This window comes from Vanacampus margaritifer, chromosome 1, assembly GCF_051991255.1.
Source record: "Vanacampus margaritifer isolate UIUO_Vmar chromosome 1, RoL_Vmar_1.0, whole genome shotgun sequence".
Lineage (NCBI taxonomy): Eukaryota > Metazoa > Chordata > Actinopteri > Syngnathiformes > Syngnathidae > Vanacampus > Vanacampus margaritifer.
This window is the reverse complement of record NC_135432.1, coordinates 55,222,710-55,240,215: the sequence shown is the minus strand read 5'-3', so window position 1 is coordinate 55,240,215 and position 17,506 is coordinate 55,222,710. Positions and strand designations below refer to the sequence as shown.

Sequence of the window (17,506 nt, the reverse complement as noted above, 5' to 3'; positions counted from 1 at the left end):
ATTGTTGACAACGACATTTCTTTCTTTGCGACCACCATAGTGTTGTGCCAACTACTGGCGAGAATGTCAGATTTGACATTTTCCAAGACCCAGGAAAGTTCAATGTTTATTTACCATATGACAGAAAAAACTCTCCTTTCACCTGGGAAAAAAATAAGTTTGATTACACCTTTTTTTGTGCTTTTATAATCAGAAGTAGGTGACAATCTTTACTTTAAGCAAGGTAGGTTTAATAAAAATGCAGCTGTTACTCCCAGTGGACTCACAAACTGGGCTGCTCTTATATCTAAAATTATGTCATCTAATAATTGCGTCAATAAAGTTATTTCCAAACTTGAAATTTACAGTGGAGAGGCATCTGACCTTCCCTCACCCATCACCAATGAAAAACTTAATTAATAACCAATTGACAAGTACACTCACCATCGGCAGTGAATTAAGTATCAGTGGCAAGTATGGGCAGCCTTCACGAGTACCCGATACTTTGAATTATGGCCTGTGTTTGCCTGATCCGATATCTGCTACTAATGCAGCTAAATTTTGTGGCGATTTAATACTGTACATTCAGTAAGCACTGTTAAACTGAAATGGTTTTGAAATATTGGCAAATCTGTTGCACTTTGTCTTATTGTGTCTTATTTTTGCTTTGAACTTGTGTTATCGTCTCATGACATTAATATATTTCCTGTCTTCTCTGTATACATCTTCTCCGGTACTTTGCACACATGCACAAATGCCGAAAGCTGCCCAGGACAATCCATCTTGAAAAAGTTGCTGTGTTCAATTCAATCTTCCAATGACTGAATTCCGCAATTAGACAGCCCACTGTTAGTTGAAATGTTTCCTCTCAGACACTTTTGAGTTATTGTAGCTATTAGCCGGCTGACTTCTATTAATCTGCTCTGAGGCGCTGCCGCCATCAGCGGTCGCTTTGGTTTTCTGAGACCACGGCGCAGAGGACACGTGGCGTGTCGCTGCTGACGAGGGCGCGGCAGCTGGATTGTGTTCCAACCCTCACAGAGCCATGTTGGGTCTCAGTGGTGGTCCACTCTGCCGTTCTGCATCCATCAGATTGAGGGCATTTTGTGTCGCATTCCAACACATATGCTGACATGTTTTCATTTGGCAGCAGATGTTAATGCAAAACAGGATCAGAAGGAAATCTCGGCTCGCTGAATGCACTTATTAGATTATTGAAACTTTTATAAATTACAGCAAAGAAAGTGATTACTGTATTTTTCAAGTTGCACTTTTTTCACAGTTTGGCTGGTGCTATGAGTTATCTTTAGGTGCAAGATAAAAGTATAGATCGCTAAAAAAAATATTTCTTTAGGTATATGTTAAATATCACAATAATATTGATATTGCACTATTCAACACCCATATCACATATTGCATGTTTTTTTATTTCATGATCCAAATTAGACAATACGATGCGTTTTTTTTTGGGCGGAGTTAAAGATAAATGGCTACGACTGTGGGTCTTTCTCGTCCCTTTACTCCCCAACACTGGCCCTTCTTTTCATCTCCTCTTTCCAACTACCGTCTCATTTTATGGCCAGAATGCCAGCTGATGAAGACGGAACGACCTAAGCCCAATACATTTATCATCCGCTGCCTGCAGTGGACCACTGTCATCGAGCGCACCTTCCACGTTGAGACCCCTGAGGAGAGGCAAGTGAGAAGCATGCCATTCTCGGCCCACACAAAAGCAAAAGACAAATTGTGTATATGCATGGCACATGTCCCTGTTGTTTTTCTTTTTACTTGGAAGCATTGAAATATGTGTATTTAATCATAGTTATGTCCACTTGGCAGAACCTGCACTTGAAATTTCCCTCCTGTTGATAAAAATCACAATTATGTGATTGGCCTGCTGCTTTGCTGAATTGATTTATATATTCTTTCTACCGCCTTTAGGGAGGAATGGACAAAAGCCATCCAAACAGTGGCAGAAGGGCTGCAGAAGCAAGAGGAGGAGATGATGGACTCCTCTCCAGACCCCATGGACATGGAGGTCTACCTGACCAAACCCAGACAAAAAGTGGTACGTCTTTTTATGATGACATATGCGAGTGGACGTTAACTTATTAGGCTTCAGCCATTCATGGTTTCCACTAAACGTTTGTGCGTGTGCAAAATTGATTGCTCCTGCAAACAGATGTGGAAGCTGATTTACTAACTGCACACACTGAACATTGTGTCTGCCAAACAGGCAACATTTCTGTGCAATTCATGTTGTACATTATGGGAACAGTAGATGCAAATAGATTTGTTTAGCAAACCCGAGGTGAAAAACAAGACAATGAATGGTTGTTTTCTGCTTGGGTAAACGTTTTTTTGGAATTGCTGGAACCTAAACTTATCAAGACGTATCTTTTCAGTCAGCAATGCAATTTTGGAGCTCCTGAATGATCTAAGGGCTGACTTTGGAGCAAGATGGACTTATGCCATAACATCTATGACAAAACTCTGTTTAATTAACACATCATTTCCTGACATCTGAGTCATTTCAGCATACTGGTGCTAGCCTCTCCTAATCTTTCCGGTTAACTGTTTTAAATGCACTGTTACACAGGTTGGGTTGATCAGACAGATGGATCCAATCCAAATCACCAATCCCCGATCTTGAACAATTTTTGACAATCAGTTTGTTTTCATAACAAGCAGCGTACACCGTCAATGTTACAATTTTGTATTATTGTAAAACATTGAACAACACATGTGAAATAATACAAGTAGGCTATTTTATGCACAAGATAGTTCCCTAAAATAAAAATGAAACGCAGAAGAGGACGGTGGTTGACTTTTTCAGAACTCTGAAGAGGGAGATTCGAGATTTGAAAGCATCGGCCGATCACCGAACCCCCACTCCCAAAACCCCCAAAATTAAGGAAATCGGCTCTTGATTCCCACCGATCGATCGGTTCACCCCTACTTCAGAGTTCATTTTGTGTTTTTCTATGATGAAACCAGCCTTATTTTAAGGTATCAGTACTTGTGACGGTGGCTGATACCAGTATCGGCGGCCCTCTTGTGGTCGTTTTACAATCTGGAACTAGAAATAAAATTGCCGTTAATTTCATGCAATGTTATGGAATAATGCTATATTGCGATAAATAGGTCTTTAAAACGATGGGGGGCTATGTATTAATGGTATTGGTATTTGGTATTGATATCGGTGACTACTCAAGAGTTGAGTACTCATCGGTCTGAAAAAAGCTTCAGGAACAAAACCCTCTTTTAATTATAGCAGGCTCCACCACTTTAAGAACTGATGCAAACAATCCTTTTGTCAGTGAACACACCATTTGTTGCCCGCTGTACAAAATTTAAAAGACTGCAATCTAAGTAAGTCCCACTAGAAGCATATACAATCTAATAGGCTGAACAAGCAATTTGCTGCCCCATATTTGGGATCTTAGGAAACCAGGCCTCAAGTGTGTGTCGGTGTTGAAATTCCATTGATCTTCTCCTTTATTGCACCTTGCTCCACTGGCACAACTTCATCTAACCTTCAGCACTTGTCAGCTTCTTTGAGTCTCCCAACATTAGCCCTGGGTGGCTTAGCACCAGATAGCATGTCCACCACGCTTCCCAGCCCCACATGTGTGCCATGACATAAAGGTCCAAGGCCACCGGATTGGATGTCCCTCACGCAATCATTTCTAGCATTCTCTTTAGAACTCGGGTCAAAGGTTAACTGAGACACAGCTACATATAGGCCGAACCATTAGAGTGGGAATTGCACGGTGGCTGAAATAGTGCCATGAATGCCACTTTGTTGCGAGTGGGATTGTGTGTCCTGTCTAGTTTGAGTATGAGTTTGTTTGTAATCAGATGCCACTCTCTCTCCTCTGGCTCTGCAGACTATGCACGACTTTGAATACCTCAAACTCCTGGGAAAAGGCACTTTTGGCAAAGTTATCCTGGTAAAGGAGAAGGCCACTGGACGCTACTATGCCATGAAGATCCTAAAAAAGGAGGTGATCGTAGCGAAAGTGAGTGGTCACCAGTGAGATAGCAAAGTAAAGGAAAGACTGGGGGCGGGCAATGACTTGATACCGAACCTTTGTGGGAGTTGCACAAATGCTCTTTGTGCATTGTTTTCCCAGGATGAAGTGGCGCACACACTCACTGAAAACAGAGTCCTCCAGAATTCAAAGCACCCCTTCTTGACAGTAAGGAACTCCTTCTTATCCTGAAACAAAACTTCTTCTACTTTATTAAGACCTTAGTTAATTGTATTTAGTCTGGCATAACCCATTTAGTGAAATGAGGAATGCTTTGAAATGCTGCTAGCTTACAGTTTAGCTCGGCCTTTTATTGGTTAACCCTTTCTATAAGACTGAAACAGGGTGTGCGAATAGGATCCTTCAAAAGTAAGGAATGTGGGCACACAATTCCAAGTGAAATTTGTAGCAAGTATAGAAATGTGAACACATTGCTTTAGTTTCTTCATTTTTTTTTTAAACAAGTGTGACAGTTCTGCAAAGTGTTACATTATAAATCCAGCTGTTTAAGTTACAAATTGTTACATGTTTTCTCTCTGCAGGGACTGAAATACTCTTTCCAAACACATGACCGCCTTTGCTTTGTTATGGAATATGCCAACGGTGGTGAGGTAATCTATTTTATATTATTTTCAGCATTGATAAGGATATACTGGTGCGTCAGTTGCTGTGATTTTTTTTTGCCTGGAATAACAGAACCCTCTGACTTCTTGCTGGGATTCTCTTTCATTTCCCCTCAGCTTTTCTTCCACCTTTCAAGGGATCGGGTATTCTCAGAGGAGCGCGCTCGCTTCTACGGTGCGGAGATTGTGTCTGCGCTTGACTACCTGCACGCCGAAAGAAACGTGGTCTACCGTGATCTGAAGGTAGATATTGATACTTGTCCTCTCCCATCCTTGCTTGTCAAGTCTTTTTTTTAATGATCCATTTTCGGAAGGAATTGATCACAGATTGATTTGGGAGATGTTTTTGTAGAGCTCTGAGTGTTTGGCAGCACACATCTGTAGCTATGCCACTTTCATCTGATAGACCAGCCCGATCAGCATAGCACTCTCACCCCCAATTCCCCGACTGTTTCCCTTGGGTTTATGAGGCGCTATCTCAGTCTGCTAAGCTGCTATTGAAAATGCCAGTGTAGCAGGATTGGAAGATGTGCTGACTCGCCGGCACTGCTGGACACGTGAGCTACAGCGGCCTGACTTAAATGAAGAAAAAGAGAAGACACTGGCACGTGGAGCTAGTGAAAGGCCATGTTGTCTCACTTCACTCCATTAGCTAAAGAATGTCCACTAGTTTTATTTTACCACACATTTTGATCCAACAAGAACACAGTCGCTAGATTGGTCAAAATGTTTGTCGCCAAAGTGTATACTGCATTCATATTTGTGTATACAGTCATTCTCTCTTTTTTAGCATCTGAATCTAAATCCTAAACTTAAATGATGGTTGAATGATTTGAATGAAAATAGACGATTACCCGTTACTGTTACCAAAAGATTCAATTCATACCATGGTATAAATTTAAGGCCGTATTGCTGACCTCTGTTTGAAGCAGTTAAGTCACGAGCAAAAATACGGGAAAGAATATTTACAGTATGTGTAATATTACGTACAAGGAACATGTACATTAGTACAAAATAAAAACATTTTTGGTTTAAAAAATTATTTTTTTACATAGATTATGGTATTAGTCATAATTTCATATTTAGATATGACGGCAAGTAGCAAAGTTGCCTTGAACCATTTTAAAAGGGAAGTCCCACCCCCCTCTCTTTTGAAAATAACATGTTATATATGACCTCATCTCAGGGCTAATGCAACAACCAATCACAGCTCAGCTTCAGAAAACAGGTGAGCTGTGATTGGTCGTTGCCTGAGCAACTGTGATGTCATCTTCAGTCGACAGCAAGTGGCAAAATGGCCGCCCCCTGAGATGCATAAAAATGGCTGGATTTTGCTTCATAACTCATATTCGACAAATGTAATATTAATCAGAATGTCATGTTTAGACTAGTGAGGTTGCATATAACATATTATTGTCAAGGAATGTTTAATGTTGACTTCCACTTTAAAAACAGGGATGTGATTTTTCCGCTAATTCGCGGAATTCCGCTTTTTTTATCTTCCCCCCCAAAAAAAAAATCCGATTTTTTTTTTTTAATTTTTATTATTAGTAGTTCATTGTGTATGCACATGACTCCGACAGATAACATCTTCTGCTATAACAAAGACATTTGTGGTATGCTCTAATATGAGTTACTTTTCATTTGGTCATGATACAATTATTTGTTCATGAAATTTGAACTCTTCAACATTATTTATGTGTTAACTTAGTAATCACATTAGTTAGATATGATGATATTCTCAGTGATAGTTTTTAAAAGCAAAGGCAGTCCAATGTTTTTGGACCTAGCTGGGTGCCAGCGGCCCCCAGACCCCCGGCTAAATTTTCAGATAATTTCACTTTGGTCAAATCACATCCCTGTAAAAACTTTGAAAAAGGACTTTGGTCATCACATGACTACTTTAATGTCATTGCATTATTAGAGTAATAGCCTTGAATGTTTTGTTTCATTTTCTGTCATGTTTGTAAATGTTACTCTACCTTGTGAATATTGCTCTGAAGCTTGATTTGAAGAAAATCGCAATATCTGTCCTAATTGCACTGTGCACATGAAATTTGAGAAACATGACTTTTTTTGTTGTCACATTCCCTGCAGTTGGAAAATCTGATGCTGGATAAAGACGGACACATCAAGATAACTGATTTTGGCCTCTGTAAGGAGGGCATCAAAGATGGTGCTACCATGAAGACTTTCTGTGGAACACCGGAGTACCTCGCACCTGAGGTAACCAAATTGAAAGACATTCGCCATAATGCTTATATGTTTGGTGAAGCCAAAGCTTTGTTTTGAAGTTAGAAGTAATCCCGAGTGTGCCACCCCTGTCACGTGCGACCCGAGTAGACCCGAAACAAATTTGCAGCGTGTGTCGCCGGACATCAGTTGTTCAAAGCATGTGGAAGAAAGGGCAGCTGTTGTGAAATGCCTTTCTAATGAGCGCGGCAGCCTGCGCTCATATTTGCTGCGTGGGGAGGGGCGTGGCTACTCCCGATTGCGTGCAGGTATGACAAGTGTCACACAGTGAGGCCGACGTAACTTGATAGCAGTGCATTGTGAGTGTGCCTAGCGTTTATGTGAGAGGAAGAACACCAGCGTTTGACCTGTGGTGTAAAAATGATTCTTTGCGAGAAGCATGTGCATGTTGACTCAGTTGCCTTATCGTTGTTTTTAGCCCCCATTTGGAATTTTCTTGCTAGAGGGGGTGGGTGGAGGTGGAGGAAGAGGAGGGAGGGTGTCATTGGCCGGCAGCCCCTTAGGAAACGTGAGCTTCTGCCCCTGGAATAAGACCGCAGTGGCTACAGCTGTTGTGTGGCATCAGGGTGACCCGGGAGGAACCAGAGTTGATGTGCCCCCTTCTTCTTGCCAAACTGGAACGTATACATCCCTATTTATATTGGCTACAACTAACCACCTTAAGCCGTAATCACTCCTTTTACGCAAACTTGTTGGATAGTCATGAACAAAAAAAAAAAGAGCTTCTTCACCTGTTTCCGCCCAGCTCCTCTCAGCTGGCATCTCCACGAGAGAAGCTCCGCATATGACAGCTCCAGCCGAGAACAGGGAGACATCAGGGGCTGTTTCCATGACAACGGGGGTCGCTGGCAAGCGTCTCTATGGAGTGCAGCCCAGGCAGTGTTACAGGTTGTTCCGCAGTAAACAATGACCTTGTTGTGCGAGCTGCACAGGAATGCTGAAACGTCTGGGAATATTCCATTCACATCGGGAATCCTAACCTGAAAGGGACAAATTCACTTGCTCACTTGAAAGTCTTTACATTGTGACCGCCATAGTGGATCTAGCTTCAACTGATTTAACTGACATTGGTAATTTTTTTTTAGTTAGTTATCTATAGCCCAATTTATAAAACAAAATGTCCATCGATCTGTCCACTGACAGCTAATTTCAAAACTCAAATATATGAAATGCCAATGCAGCTGGTAGTACTTTACTCTCCAACTATAAATCAGGACTGAAAAAAGTCTCGAAAATGCTAAAGATATCTGCTTCTAACTTTACAATGGTGCCATGTTGTTGCTGTAACTGATTATTTCAGTAATCATTTAATCTGTCAATTATTTGTCGGATTAATCCAGAGGGTGTCAAACATACGGCCCGCAGGCTGGATCAGGCCCGCAATGGGGTTTAATCCGGCCCATGAGACGATTTAAGTTAAAGTTAAAAAAAAAAAATGGTAACGTCAAACCAATTATACAGCCAACCACAATCAAAATCTATAAATTCGTAATTTCACAAAGAGTCCTCAGCTGAGCAATGCAATTTGTACACAGAATCGTCCTGGATGTCATTATTTTACACCCAATTTAAAAGTTACGGTTTGTTTATTTATGTGTTTTTTTTTTAATCATAGACAGACATAGACGTGTTAAATATGACACAATATTCAATTTCTGGTAATACAAATACATATGACAAGGATTAATGTCCTTATAACTACATTAACTGCGCCACACAATGCATGGGAAAAATATATATGCAAAACGGGTAGATTTAACATGTCTGGATTACAGTTGAGCTCCGTAATTTAGGGCTGGCCCACAAATTAGGAAAATCTGCGTATAATTGACAACAATTGTTTTGAAGTTATATATGATTATTTTACCGATCCGGCCAACTTGGTAATATATTTTCCTCCATGCGGTCCTTGAGCTAATATGAGTTTGACAGCCCTGAATTAATCGGTTCCATCCTTTTTTCTTTTTTTTTCAGAACAGGACATAATTACAAATCTAAAGTGCACAAACATAAAGTAATCATGATTCTGGTACAGGTTTGGTCTGTAACGTAAGGTAAATAGGCAAAAATGTTTATCATTGTTTTCCAAAGTAAAAGCAATTGTTTTATTTCGGCTCAAACCAAAGATGTGTAATCAGTCCGCTTGTATAGGGGACTACAAAAATCGGAGAATATTTAATGTTGAGGAGCCGAAATTATGAACATTTGGACAATATCTTAACGTGATTATAATGATTGATTAATTTGATCATAAACTGGTTTAAAAAGTGGATTAATGGAATTAATTTCCCTTTTTATACCCTGATACTGATTCATAAAACCATAAATCGATCCTTTTAAAATGTCTTTTTGCCATTAATTCATGTCAAAATTGAATTTTACTTAAAGGGAAAATGAAAAATGTTTTCCTTTATAGTTTTTCCGTTGCAACGAAATATGTGTTGGTGAGTCACCAGGTATGTGGGTTTAAGTTTTACCCAAGCATGTCCCAAAACCCTAAAATTGTGGACTTAAATCGGACTTTAACCCCCCCCACACACACACACTTCTGTTAAATTGCCTTCATGTTAAGATATTGTTTTGTTTTCTTGTATTTCGGCTCTTCTCTGCTGATTGGTGGTGTAATTGAGTTTGTCTGAGTCAGGGGCCCAAGCAGGCAGTCCTGGTTACGTATATGAGGGATGAGCTTGGCTCCTGCGCTCCTGGCAGCTCCACAGCTGTGGCACTCTTCTACATATATGGGGCAGCTGCGGGCCCAGCTGTCGCACGGTATGAATCACACGACAGCAAAGCTGGAAATAGAGACGGCCTAGTAATCCAAGCCCCGCTCGGGCTTCACGTTACTCCCCCCCCACTCGCCCGCCCGCTTGTCCGCCGCGGTGCTCGCAGACACATGTGCGCACGCACGCGGCAGTCTTGTTCCTTTTAGGGACACATGCGATCATCTGTTTTCCAGGACACTCCTGGCCCGCGCGCTGTTGTGTCCGTATCTAATTCTGTTAAGCCACCCACATCCTTTAACTGAAGTTGCTATTCTTGGGTGTGAATTAGCCGCCATCGTGCTCCTTGAGCTTTAAGAGGACAGACTGTTCTCTTTGTCTTGGTTTCACCTTCAACATCCGTCTGGAGAGGTAGAATCCAGTACAAGTCCCCGGGGGCCTTGGAACAACTGTGCTCAGCAGCACATTATTCATGCAACAGGTCGCGCTCTTCAGTAGAGTCCGTCTCATTAATTGTTTCCTATGAGACAAATATAGTTCCCTTCTTTGACTAGCGATATTCACATTTGCCAGTTTGTGTACAGTGTCCCGATCTGTGTTTTGTTTATTTTAGCGTCCCACACACCTCAGCAGCTTGTTGATGTGTATGTGCGTACGGGCCCTGGGGTGATTAAATATGCAGAGCTCCAGGGGAAACACTATCCCCCCCTCCTAATATGAGATGGGAGGCAGGGTTGGCCCCAGCCTGCCTCCAAACCACAGCTCAGTGGGGAGAGCAGGTGATTTTGCTAGCACATTAAGCAGTAACAGTTGCGCTTGGATTTTTGCACTCGTCAGTCACATCATTTGGCACACCAGCAAAGCTCAAATATTTTGTTTACCTTATCTGGCGACTTGAGAGGGGTGACATTTAAGTAATACTCATTAGGGCGTGGCGCAGTTCTATTTCATTGAAAAGTAGAATCACCAACTTGCAGTATCAGGGTTTCCGTGGGCCATTGAAAAGCATTAAAAGTCATTAAATGGATTTTGATCAAATCTAGGGTTTAGATGGCATTAAAGAGCCTAAAATACGATGTCCAGAGGCATTAAAAATGTAAGTAAAATTCAAAATCTCAACCAAAAAAAGTAATTAAAATTGGTGTAAAAATCGGTATTTAAAAACAAAAACGTACTGTTCCTGTCACTCACGTCCAACATGAAACACTAATCCCACCTAGTGGCAGAAAATCACCTCAACACAAATGTATGACTCAATGATTTACACTCCTTTGAACTGTTTAGCTAGTATTTCATATACCTTACGGAATGAATAAAATTACTGTAGCAATGGTTGATAAGATACAAACACATTTGTATTTGGTAACCATATCTGTCCACTTTTATGAGAGTATGAAAAAATATTTTACTGTATATTAAGAACAGATATAACGTGTGGTTAATTTGTGATTAATCGCGAGTTAACTATGGAAACCATGCGATTACTTACAAGTAAAAATTGTAATCAACTGACAGTTTTAATGTATCAACATTATCTATATATGTATGTATATTTTTTAATGTATGTGTGCGCATGTGTATGTATACAGTGGGGTTAAAAAAAAAAAGTATTCGGCCAAAATCCAATAGGAAGTCGATGGAAAACTTAAAGTTGCATTAAAACAAAGGCATTAAATTAGAGTATTGTTAGATGAACAAACCTCTTCAACAATCTCCAAGGTGCTTGAGGACAACGACTATGGCCGTGCCGTAGACTGGTGGGGTCTTGGCGTCGTGATGTACGAGATGATGTGCGGCAGGCTGCCTTTCTACAACCAGGACCACGAGAAGCTGTTTGAGCTCATCCTCATGGAAGACATCCGCTTCCCACGGACGCTCGGTCCAGAGGGCCGCTCGCTGCTGTCCGGACTCCTCAAGAAGGACCCCATGCAGAGGTGAGATGCTCAATGGGAATGAATCAATATGTATATTGATTACCTGTTTTTCCTGTTTTTGGGCCTCAACAACTGTGATCTCATTTTTAGTGGACAGCAAGTGACAAAATGGCCGCGTCCTGAACTGCATAAATATGGATGGGTTTTGCTGATTAACTCATATTCCACAAACAAAATATTAATCAGAATGCTGTCTATAGACTAGTCACGGCGCAAAGAACTTATTATTGTAATGAACATTTTGGACTTGGCTTCCCCTTGGCTACCTACCATTGGTTTGAAGTTTATGCTAATACAACCAATGTGTCCACTTGCTAATGTTTAGGTACTGAGTAACAAAAAAGGCTAAATTAGCTCACGAAAACCTGGATAAAAAATGCACCTTAAATTCGACCAAAACATTTTTAACGCCACAGGTTTGTGATTTTTAGGCTGCCACAAGTAGGGCTGGGTATCGGTATTAATTTCCTGAATCGATTAGATGTTGATTTTTCCCCCCAATTCGATTCACATCAGCCCAATGTCGATTACCGGTAATATATCAATCAAAATCACAGTTGACATTACCTCTCAGAATACATCGTGTTGTCATTCGTGGAGGTTGAACCGAACCTAACCAACTGTTCAACATCCCTCCGGTTTGCCCCGTCACACACACACCACCAGGCCCGGCCTCTTAAAAGCACATATCGCTAATTCTGGACACAGGCACATTCCCAGTTAAAAGGATGTGCAATTTATGCAGATTTTTTCCCCCTTTTGAGTTGGAAAAGTATTAAAATGATTTATCATGGTCTCTCGCTATCTCTTTTTTATTATTCTTACAAAACCTGTCATTTGAAAGGGGTGTGAAGACTTTTGAAATGCACTGTTAACTCATGACCGTGTTATGCATCCAGGCTAGGTGGCGGTCCTGATGATGCCAAGGAAATCATGCAGCACAAGTTCTTTGCCGGGATTGAATGGCAAGACGTTTACGAGAAAAAAGTACGTTTGACAGACAGACTCTTGCTGTACTTGCTGCAAGTCCTCACTGACATGTTGCTCTTGACCATTTGCCTGATACAGCTGATCCCGCCATTCAAGCCCCAGGTTACCTCAGAGACGGACACGAGATATTTTGATGAGGAGTTCACTGCACAAACCATCACCATTACGCCACCTGGACAAGGTAAGGCCAAGTATTTGGATTGACTTGACGGTCAGTGATTTCACATCGTTCCAACTTGAGGCATAATTTTCTTCCATCCCTTCCCCACTAAGTCTCTCATTAATAAAGAAACTATTGTAGTTGTGTAAGGCCTCTCCCTTGAGACCATTCTGCCCTCTACTGGAGAGCCTGCAGATTGTCCTTTGAATTCATGATGTGAATTTGAGTTGCTGACATAATGACGTGCGTTGAGGAGTTTCATTTGGACAGAAATAGTGCTTTGCCCGCCTCTTGTAGCATTGATAGATATTTAGAAACCTTTCATAGGGGGAGTTAGTTGTGGATTTTCACAAATTCCTGCAGGGCTTGGTCCCTATCACCTGTGAATAGAAAAAAAAAAGTCAGCAAAAATGTGACATTCTAGCAGTCCTCATATCCTTAACTGTACATTATTTACGAAAACTGTCTGTTTTTTCGTGCGCCTCCAGACGACAGCATGGAGTCTTTCGACAGTGAACGGAGACCCCACTTCCCCCAGTTCTCCTACTCGGCCAGTGGGGTGGCCTGACCGACACTTGCACATTCCTCAATCGTCCCCCTCCATCCTTTCCCCTTTAAGACGACTGCATCCTCCAAAAAGACTGGGGCCCGCCCGTTGTTCGTCACCGTACCGTGTTATACCCCCAAGTTGTGTTCTCAAGGAAGGAGCCAAGTGCAAGGCAACACAAACAGAGCTCAGTACCCCCCTACCCCCCCCCCCCACCCAACCCCGGTTTGAAAGTTAACACTAGTCTTCGTTTCCCAGATGTTTAGCGAGCAGGCACACACCCACAACCTTTGTTGCAAAAATTGGGCCACTGCCTTAAGTTTCAAGAAGGGCTGTTATATTTTTTCAAACCTGACTTACCCCAAATCAACCATTTCAAGTAGAAATCACGAATACAGTGGACCAAATTTCTGTTGGTAATCAGGTGTGTGCGTTGCTAGTCTCCTCTGCAAATCCATATACCAAATCGTCAACATTTTTCAAGGGGGGCTTCAAAACTGAATGTAACATATGAAATAAAGGTGATATTTCTTGCATGCATCCTTTGTTTTTGAACACCATCGATTGAGTCTGATAAATTATTAGAGTAAAGTTCTGATGATATTGCAAAGTTTTGGGTACTGTTAACTCATTCACTGCCAGCCATTTTCAGAAGACAACCGCAAGAGTGCCAGATACTTTGGAGCAGTGGTTCTTAACCTTGCTGGAGGTACTGAACCCCACCTAGTTGTGCTGCACTAGAATTGCTCAAATTGGCTTTGCAAAACATGCAGTCACTCAACTCAACTCTATATTTATAGAGCACTTATAAACAACCACCACTGTTTTCTAAAGATGAAACCAGGATACAGTGAAAACCACAATGGCCCCAGAAATAAACCCTGTGGAATACCATATGTTCCGTTATACATGTGAATTCATACTGCACATATTCGTGCGACCACTTTTTTTTTGTTTTTTTGCTCGACATAGTATGAAGGGATTACAATGATAAAAAAAAATCACAATGTACCATCACGACAGCCTCAAGTCGACTACTGAGCGCACCAAATTCCCTGCAGCACAGATCGGCCAAGTAATATAGATTGATCACTTGCAGACAATGATGGCCAAACGGGGTGCATCATCACAAATCATTTGAGTCGTGTGTGTGTCTTGACCTCTGCCGAACCCCTGGGGTTTGATCGAACCCAGGTTAAGAACCACTGTTTTAGAGAATTTTGACTGATTTTGCAAGAACCACAGAAAGTTTTATATCATTAGATATACACCAAATGAAAGAATAGACTCAATGATTCATATATTTTACATTATTTAGTAATCAACAGTAGAACGTGGCAAAGTCTTACAAAAAAAAAAGAGAAAATTAGCTTCTGGTAAAACAAATCATGAAGCAGAACAGTGACATTCATGCGGATTTTCTTTAATTTTGCGACACCTTTAACATCTAAACAGTGGTTTTATTCTATAAACCAGCAACATCAACATTTAGGAATGGCTTGCAAAATAATTGCATGTTCAGCCATAGCAACTCACCAGATTGCACGTCCATCAGGGACTCGTATTATTCAGTGGCCGTCTTCCACGTCAGTTGTACTTCATCACATTTATGACAAACACTTCTGCTAACTACCACAACACATACTTAGCGAAATTGATACATGTACGTTATCTGTTTGAGTGTAAAAATGCTTCAACTTGTGTGGGCGAATGCCGCCATGATGTCCTCTGTCATAAACAGGGTTGATCTCAAATCTTCCATTTGTTGGCAGTTGTCTCATTGCCCTTTTTCTAACTTGGAATTCTCAGTATCTGACCCACCAACACCCCTCCCTGTGGAAAAGGAAAAAAATGACGTAAAAAGACGTCTTTGGCACTGAACGTTTGGATTCTAAAAGACATGTAAACGTCTTTGGCACTGAGTGAGTTGAAGTCCACCTCTTAGTACAAAGTGTTTCCTGTCGGGATGAAATTAAATTGTCTCGTTCTCGTTGCCTTCCTTTCTCAAATCTCAATGCTGCGCAGCGAACACCTCCGGGTTTCCCTCTGATCCGGATCAGTCGGGCCCTCGCTGACCCTCAGAACCTCTTGTCTCTCCTGTAGAGTTTTTCTCTTAGTAGAGTATTGGGTGTTTCTCATCCAGTGCTTCCTCTGCAGCCTCAGTGAGGTCACTAACACGATACATTTCTGTAGTAACACAAAAGTGGGCTTCAGGGGAAAACACACCAAGAATAATCTTTCATTTGTGTCTTATGGGAATTTGTGTCCCCTCCCCTACTTCTTATTTATGAGACCAGCATTTAAATATCAAGTTTTAATGTGCCAATGGAATGCACCTTGCTGTCCCACAATGATTGTATCTGGATTTTGTGTTTGTGGTTGGGAAAGACTAAATTAGCTTCTTATGTAATATTCAAATGTTGTGGAAAAAAACGGGGTTGACGCTAAACGGCGATGTTTGAGATCCAACTTGTGTATTCAATGTGTGATTAGAGGTTTTCAATGTGGTTAAGATGACAGATAATCATTTTTCAAAAGTGCATTATGCCTTACTGAATGTAACGGTTTTTATGTTTTCACTTTAAAAAAAAAAACTTATTTTTTTGTTAAATATGATTGTTACTTATTCCTATGCACACACCCCTCTTGCTGTCACCTGAAAATAGGGAAATTCGTGTTATATTTTTTTGTTTTTTATTGCAACTTTTTGTACCTGCCCTACCATATCCGCAAGACTGAGGACACCAGCTTTAGTAAACAAATAATATAAACTTTGTACACTGTTTTTAATGGTTTCTTTCAAACTGATGGAATAAAAGGTCTTAACAATCCGATGTGTAGACTTTTTTTTTTACAGCTATTTCTAACGAGCTGTCGAGTATTTAAAAAAAAAAATTAAAAATCCAACTCATTTTCGTAATGAAAATATTTGCTTTATTCTGTACTGAAATGCAGAATTTTTTATCCAATTGTAATTGGAATCCAATCACTGAATTTAATTTGTGTTGCTTCTCAATACATTAGAATAATGTAGATAAGTTTGATTCAAAAAGCAAAACCAAGTTAATTAAATTATCCAATGACAATATCAATATTTTTTGAATTTATATATATATATATATATATATATATATATATATATATATATATATATATATATATATATATATATAAAATAATAATTATTGGGACATTTGTGAAATTTATTTAAGCAGGTGGTGAGCCGTGAAAGGTAACGTTACCTGAGCCTGGAAATGCAGATTTGTTGATTAGATTGTGTACTGAAATTAATTATTAATGCTGAATTTTGAGTTTCCATTACCTGTATGCTGTAATCATCAGAATTATATATATTTAAACAAAAACAACAACAACCGTTTTGGACATTTGTGGAATTTGAATTAAGCAGGTGAGTCATGATAATCTTTACCTGAGCCCTGAGCAACTGATTTAATTTTCCACTGTGATCTCGGCCTACAGACAAACTTTGCTGACTTAGTGAGACAAAACGCGCTCACCAAGGTTCTGGCTGAGTCTTGGCCGTGTTCTCCATCTCTACGGCCGCACTGAGGTCCTTTTCTGGAGTTCTGCAGCTGCTCAGACACAGAGAACCAAGCTCTCCCTCGGTGCATCGGCCAGATGGTGCAGTCTCTGGAACAGATGTTGACAGCCAGGCCTCGCGGTCTGTCTTGCAAGGCACCAACAAGACAAGGTTTAACCCAGTGCGGCTCACCTGACAACCAGGCCTCACCTGCCTCCAGCTGCATGGCCCAAAACAACTGGCTGTGCCTCCAAGGCTGGATGATACTAATGTGGCATGTGAAGAACCACACGCACTTGACTGATAGGATTTAACTGGCTATTTGACACTTGGCAAAAACTTCAAAAGGGAAAGTCAAATTAAACCAAGATAATGTGGCCATCCACAGTTATAAGAGGGTGTGTGCACTTGTGCAACCACATAGCCCAAATACATTTTTTACTTCCTCTTTTGAAAATATGTCATTTTTTTCAGTTGAGTCATAGAGGTTGAATGTCGCTTCACTGATTGAAAATGTTTTGAAATTATTCATCTTGGTCTCTTTTGTTTTTCATATGACGAAACCCTGCCATTTACGAGGGGTGTGCAGACTTTTTATAGCCATCATAGCACCATATGTGCTGGTGCAGGGTGTACCCTGGCCCCCAAAATGGATGGATGGATTTTCAAAAACAGTTGACACATTAAAGCAAGAGGTTTGCCAAAAGGATCAAATTTTTGCAAGT

The 17,506-nt window shown here is 40.7% G+C and overlaps 1 protein-coding gene across 3 annotated transcripts in view; it reads left to right on the top strand.

The window, feature by feature from the left end:
- The window catches only part of akt1 (v-akt murine thymoma viral oncogene homolog 1), a 37,964-nt gene extending 21,893 nt beyond the window's left edge, over positions 1-16,071 (top strand). For 2 of the 3 annotated variants that reach the window (XM_077555360.1, XM_077555362.1), the window contains exons 4-14: positions 1,563-1,674; positions 1,921-2,047; positions 3,870-4,001; positions 4,116-4,181; positions 4,556-4,624; positions 4,754-4,879; positions 6,734-6,862; positions 11,329-11,543; positions 12,443-12,530; positions 12,612-12,714; positions 13,182-16,071. In XM_077555360.1, coding sequence (XP_077411486.1) covers positions 1,563-1,674; positions 1,921-2,047; positions 3,870-4,001; positions 4,116-4,181; positions 4,556-4,624; positions 4,754-4,879; positions 6,734-6,862; positions 11,329-11,543; positions 12,443-12,530; positions 12,612-12,714; positions 13,182-13,261 — 1,247 coding nt within the window. In that variant the 3' untranslated portion in view covers positions 13,262-16,071. Of the gene's footprint in view, positions 1-1,562; positions 1,679-1,920; positions 2,048-3,869; positions 4,002-4,115; positions 4,182-4,555; positions 4,625-4,753; positions 4,880-6,733; positions 6,863-11,328; positions 11,544-12,442; positions 12,531-12,611; positions 12,715-13,181 lie in introns of all 3 variants that reach the window. The other variant, XM_077555361.1, reaches the window with a different exon arrangement.
- Positions 16,072-17,506: the final 1,435 nt, after the last annotated feature.